At 47.6% G+C, this 5,793-nt stretch overlaps 1 protein-coding gene across 1 annotated transcript; it reads right to left on the bottom strand.

The window, feature by feature from the left end:
* Positions 1-4,413: 4,413 nt before the first annotated feature.
* On the bottom strand, positions 4,414-5,450 carry LOC104681143 (olfactory receptor 2W3). The gene is given in 3 exon segments (XM_010387361.2): positions 4,414-4,606; positions 4,609-5,117; positions 5,119-5,450. Coding segments are annotated over 3 exon segments (936 nt in total). The 3' UTR covers positions 4,414-4,511.
* Between the last annotated feature and the right edge of the window lie 343 nt (positions 5,451-5,793).

Raw genomic sequence — 5,793 nt, 5'->3', positions numbered from 1 at the left:
GGAATCTCCAGTTGGATGTATCTGGCTTCCAGGCAGCCTTTTTCCATTGGCACAGCTGCTGGCATTCACCTATGGACGTTTCCAGCTTGCTTATGTAAGCTTGCAGCTTGATTTTTCAGGCTGCTTTTTATTAGAAAAGAAATGATTTGGGGGCTGCTTTTTATTAAAGGAAAATTCCATCGAGAACTCTTCAATCCTCACTATCTGTCTAAATAATTTCTTACTAACTCCTATATCAAAGGGTTCACCAGAAGCCCAGACTCCACCATTACACTATACATCCATGTAATAAACGTGCACAGGTTCCCCCTGAATCTATAATAAAAACATTATTTAAGTCCCATGGAAGAGGGAATAATAAGGAAAAAAAGAGGCACGAAAGGTTTTTAGGGCCGGCAGTAATAAAAAATAAACAGGTTGAGAAACACCGAGTTGGACAATTCGTCAAACAGGGCCAGTATATCATATTGTATATGCAAGGTTGAAAGTGTCACCCAAAGAATGACCAGGATTCTTACCAGAAAGGGGTCCCAAGCCAGACACCAAGAGAGGTCGCAAACCGGAGTTAGGAAGGGCCTGGCATTTTGCCTGATGGCTCCTATTGATAGGGAGTTTATCAAACCTGTGGTTTTTGCTGTAGCCATAGGAATTTGGGAGTTGCCATGACAGCAAGGCCTTGGAGCCCTTAGCCCGTAGGTAACTTTTCATTCCCTTAACCTTGGGGTTCATCTTATTCGATAAAGAGATATCTACTTTGGCTTCTCAGATCTCAAAGGATGCCAAAATACTTTAGCCTAAAATATACTTCTTTGAGATGTTTCAAGATGGTTGTTCAGGAGGGCTGGAAATACAAATTTAGTTGAAAAGCTGTCTTTTGTGAAGATTTGCATCTGTAGAGAAAAATCTGCATTGATGCAGCCAGGTTTTCTCTGAGGCCTTCCCTCATCCTGATTTAGGGATGATTAACTGAGGGTGTGACATTTTTAAGGGTCTGAAACATTTACATCTATTCTCTCTCAGCACTGTTACCTGTGAGGTTCCATCCACGTAACAAGACCACCTTTGCTAGACAGGCCACCTCTTCTCTAGTCCCATAAGCCATTTTGCCACTGATCCAAGCCTCATTCCTTCTGGAACCTCAAGATGGTATAAAAGCGTCAACCATCCAGTCATTTCTTTGAGATGTTATGTTTTGTAAAACTCCTGTGCACCTTAATAAATTCATATGTCTTTTCTCTTATTATTTCTCAGCTGTGTTTTTCCATTTGATTTTCAGTGAAGAGTCAAACGAAGGGGGAAGTTTTCCCTTGGCCTCCACAAGGTTTTATTAATTTCCACAAATTTCCATAGAATTAGTAATAGAGGATTCAGTGGAGAATGTGGGTAGTGGGAGGAGGAGGAAAGTTTATTCCAGTTAAAATTGGAAAGTTAAAAAATGAAGCACTACCTTCCCAGGTGGAGAGACACTGCTGTTGTCCACTCTGGAGCCCGCATGACTTCCTAGGACTCAGCTGCTCAGGGCTTCACACCGAGCATAGCCCAGCGGCGAGGAACTGAGATGTGACCATCAGAACACCCTTATTCAAATTTCCACTCCCGCAGTAACAGCGTATTGAAATCTAAAATCTCTGAGCCCTAAGTTCCTCCTTTGTAAGATAGATGTGATGTATTTCCCACCTCTCTTTCTTGAGGACTCTGTGAGTAAATACAGGTAAATTGTCTGAGTTGACTGACACATACCAAGCACCTCAAGAGTATTAACCATCATTAGCTAAAAACATAATTATGTTTCAACGGAAAACTGTGAATGAGGCCGGGTGGGGTGGCTCACTGCCCGTAATCCCAGCACTCTGGGAGGCTGAGGTGGGCGGATCACCTGAGGTTGGGAGTTCGAGACCAGCCTGACCAACATGGAGAAACCCTGCCTCTACTAAAAAAAAAAAAAAAAAAAATATTCACCAGGTGTGGTGGTGAGTGCCTGTAATCCCAGCTACTTGGGAGGCTGAGGCAGAAGAATCGCTTGAACTCGGGAGGCAGAGGTTGCAGTGAGCCCAGGTTGTGCCACTGCAGTCCAGCCTGGGCGACAAGAGTGAAACTCCATCTGAAGGAAAGGAAGGAAGGAAGGAAGGGAGGGAGGGAGGGAGGGAGGGAGGGAGGGAGGCAAAGGGGGAGGGAGGGAGGGGGAGGGAAGGAGGTGGGGGGGGCAGGAGGGGAGAGAGGGACGGGGTGGGGGACGGGGGAGGGGAGAGAGGGATGGGGCGGGGGACGGGGGAGGGAGAGAGGGACGGGGCGGGGGACGGGGGAGGGAGAGAGGGACGGGGCGGGGTGGTGGCCGGGGAGGGAAAACAACACCAAAGAGTTAAGCAAACAGGAGTTTCAAGAGAGATTTTTTTTTAAAGAAGAAAAGAAAGACGTGACAAAATATAAAATGTAGTGACTATTAGAGAAAGGGGAACAAGCAAAAGAATAAGTATGGAACGGGACACCTGCATCCAAAAGCGGCCTTAATCAAACAGCGATTGCAGCAGAAAACCATTCAGCTAAAGCAGAAGAAACTTCAGTCGGGGAGACACAGCAAGACTCCATCTCAAAAAAATAAATAAAGTATTTTCTTTAAAAAATGTGGACTTGGGGAGTTTTGTAACTGTCGGAAATAAATCCTGACTGCCAGACAGATAACTCATTCTCAGTTCACCATTAGCCCACCCACATCAGTACTTCTCACAAACAGCTCCTTGAATAGTCAGAGGGGGAGCTCTGGAAGCCCAGGGATCCCCCTCTCGGGGCTCTGGTTTGTTTACACGTACACAATGCCCTGGGGCTGGTGACCTTTGATGTGAGGTGTGGAGGTGAGAAGGCTACAAAAGAGGACAGAAATACACCCGTGGAGGAGGAGGGAGCCGAGCACAGGAGCCATGGCAGAGGAATGAGGACCGCCCCTCAGCGGGCCTTTCACACCACTCCCTCTCACCTTGTATTCGCCCTTTGTCCATGAAGGCTCTCCCAGCTTTTTCCCGAACGTGTCTGCCCTCCAACTGCCTGGAACCAGAGCAGGGGGTGATGTATTTCCTGGGTCCTTAAAATGGAGTCCGAGTCCCCAAAGTAAGGGCATCACCTGGGAGGAGACACAGAAACTCAGACCCCTCTTACCACCAGCTGAATTGGAACCACATTGGAACGAGACCTCAGATAACTGGAGTGCACATTAGTGGGAGACACTGGGGACCGCACTGTGTAAGGAACAGTGGCCAGGCATGCTCCTTAGCCCCAAAGGGTCTTTGACATTGCGTGCCAAATGCTTAAAGACTTTTGCTCTTTGAAATTTCATGATGCAATAGAAACCACGTGAACCAGGAGTCAGAAAGAACTTGGAAAAATAACCTGATTCAGTTCCCCTCAAGCAAAAGATTTAACCTTCAGATCTCAAGGACCAGGGAGATAAAATGGGAATAATGATAATCATGCTGACTTCATACAAATACTGAGGTTAGATGAATGAGGAGCGTCTGGTACACAGAAGGGACTGAACCAATGTCCCGTTCTTCTTCCTAATAATGAAAAAACATGCCTGAGAAAGAATGATGCTTTAAGATTTAAATGACCCATGTATCATTATTTACAGGTTCACTTCTTGGTTTATGCAGAATCTTACACCAGATTTTGGGGAAAATTCCAAAGGTTTAGATAAAGGGTACAACAAACTTTACGATTTCATGAAAAGGTTTGGGTAGGAATTGGGAATATAGAAAATATCAAACTGTGCTGAATTCCACGATTTGATGACTCTAAACAGAGAGGCACTTGGACCACGTGGAGAACAGTGATGCATTTAGGGTCATTCTGACTGAAACATGTCAGGTGTGTTAGACTTTACAGCAAACAACCACAACAAAGCAAAGCTCGGACTGAGAAGAGTTATTTCCTCTTAGCACTCTGGTATAAGTTGGTGGAAACTCATCTTTACAATGGTTTATCTCACTTTGTTCTTTGCAGCTGCTTTACAGATCATGATGGGTTTTGGGGATGATTCGTGTTATTCAGTTCACACATAAAGCAGGCAATGTTGTCCAGGCGCAGTGACTCACACCTGTAATCCCAGAACTTTAGGAGGCCATTGCAGGAGGATCACATGAGGCCAGGAGTTTGGGACCAGCCTGGGCAACACAGCTAGACCCTATCTCCATAGAAAATAGAAAAGCCACAATTCCCACCGTCAGTGGTGCGCACCTGCAGTCCCAGTTACTTGGAAGGCTGAGGCGGGGGAGGATCGCTTAAGCCCAAGAGTTGGAGGAGCTATGATGGCACCACTGCACTCCTCCCTAGGTGACAGAGTGAGACCCCGTCTCAATTTTAAAAGCAACAGCAAAAGCACACAATGTCAGAACTGAAACAGCCTCACAGAAGTCCAGAAAAAGGCAAGTTGGGAGTCACAAGCTCATACCAGCCGGAATTCAGCCCTTCCAGATGCCGCCAGTGGCTCCAGATGGAGGTGAAGTCAGGTGGAGATGCCCTTACTCCTTTCCTAGCTCTCTCTTCCCCAGAAGCAACCTTCCCAGCGCCCCCTTCACCTCTCTGTTTCTGAGGGTGTCGATGAGAGGATTGAGGAGGGGGTGACAATGTTGTAGAAGAGCATGAGGAACTTGCCCTGGTCCTGGGAGGAGCTGGCTCCTGGTTGCATGTACATGTAGATGATGTTTCCATAGAAAAAGGAGACCACGGTGAGATGGGAGCCGCAGGTGCTGAAGGCCTTCTGCCTTCCTGATGCTGACCGAATTCATAACACAGCCCTCACAATGCAGCTGTAAGAGAGCAGGATAAACACCAAGGGGGACAGCACAACGCCCACCGCCAGGACAAACACGGTGCCTTTGACGGCCACAGTGCTGACGCAGGCCGTCCGGATCAGGGCGGGCATCTCACACAGGAAGTGGTCCACCTCGTGGTGCCCACAGCGGGGTAAGCTCAGGGTCACGGGAGACATGGCCAAGGAGTTGGCCACCCCACAGCCCCAGGCCACTGACACCAAGGCCCGGCAGAGCCTGGGGTTCATGATCACCATGTAGTGCAGGGGCTTGCAGATAGCCACAAACCAGTCATAGGCCATGACGGCCAGGAGACTCCACACCACCCAGACCCAGGAACAGGAAGAGCTGGATGGCACAGCCCGTGTAGCTGATGGTCTTGTCACTTCCATTAAGGTTGTAGAGCAGCTGGGGGATGGAATTGGTGGTGAAACTGAGGTCCAGGAAGGAGAGGTGGGTGAGGAAGAAGTACATGGGGGTGTGGAGGTGGGGGTCCAGCCGGGACACCAGGATGATGGTGGTGTTGCCCACGAGGGTCAGGAGGTATGTGATCAGGATGACCACAAAGAGGATCCTCTCCAGATGGGGTCGGTCAGAGAACCCCAGCAGGACGAAATGGGTTTGGGTGCTGCCATTGGTTCCATCCATCTCTACTGCAGCTGAATAGAAATATCAATCCTAATAATAATAACGCTGATATTAAGGGAGAACTTATTAGAAGTTAAGCATTCTTCTCTGCTTTTTATATTTATTTTATTAATTTGACCCCAACACAAGCTAAGCATTCTTCTATGCTTCTTTTTTTTTTTTTTTTTTTTCTGAGATGGAATCTGGCTCTGTTGCCCAGGCTGGAGTGCAGTGGTGCGATCTCGGCTCACTGCAACCTTCGCCTCCCAGATTCAATCCATTCTCCTGCCTCAGCCTCCCAAGTAGCTAGGATTACAGGTGCCACCACCATGCCCGGCTAATTTTTTGTATTTTTAGTAGAGAT

Source organism: Rhinopithecus roxellana, chromosome 8 (genome assembly GCF_007565055.1).
Source record: "Rhinopithecus roxellana isolate Shanxi Qingling chromosome 8, ASM756505v1, whole genome shotgun sequence".
NCBI classification, from domain to species: Eukaryota; Metazoa; Chordata; class Mammalia; order Primates; family Cercopithecidae; genus Rhinopithecus; species Rhinopithecus roxellana.
Note: the sequence above shows the minus strand (reverse complement) of the source record. Positions and strands in the feature narration are given on the sequence as shown.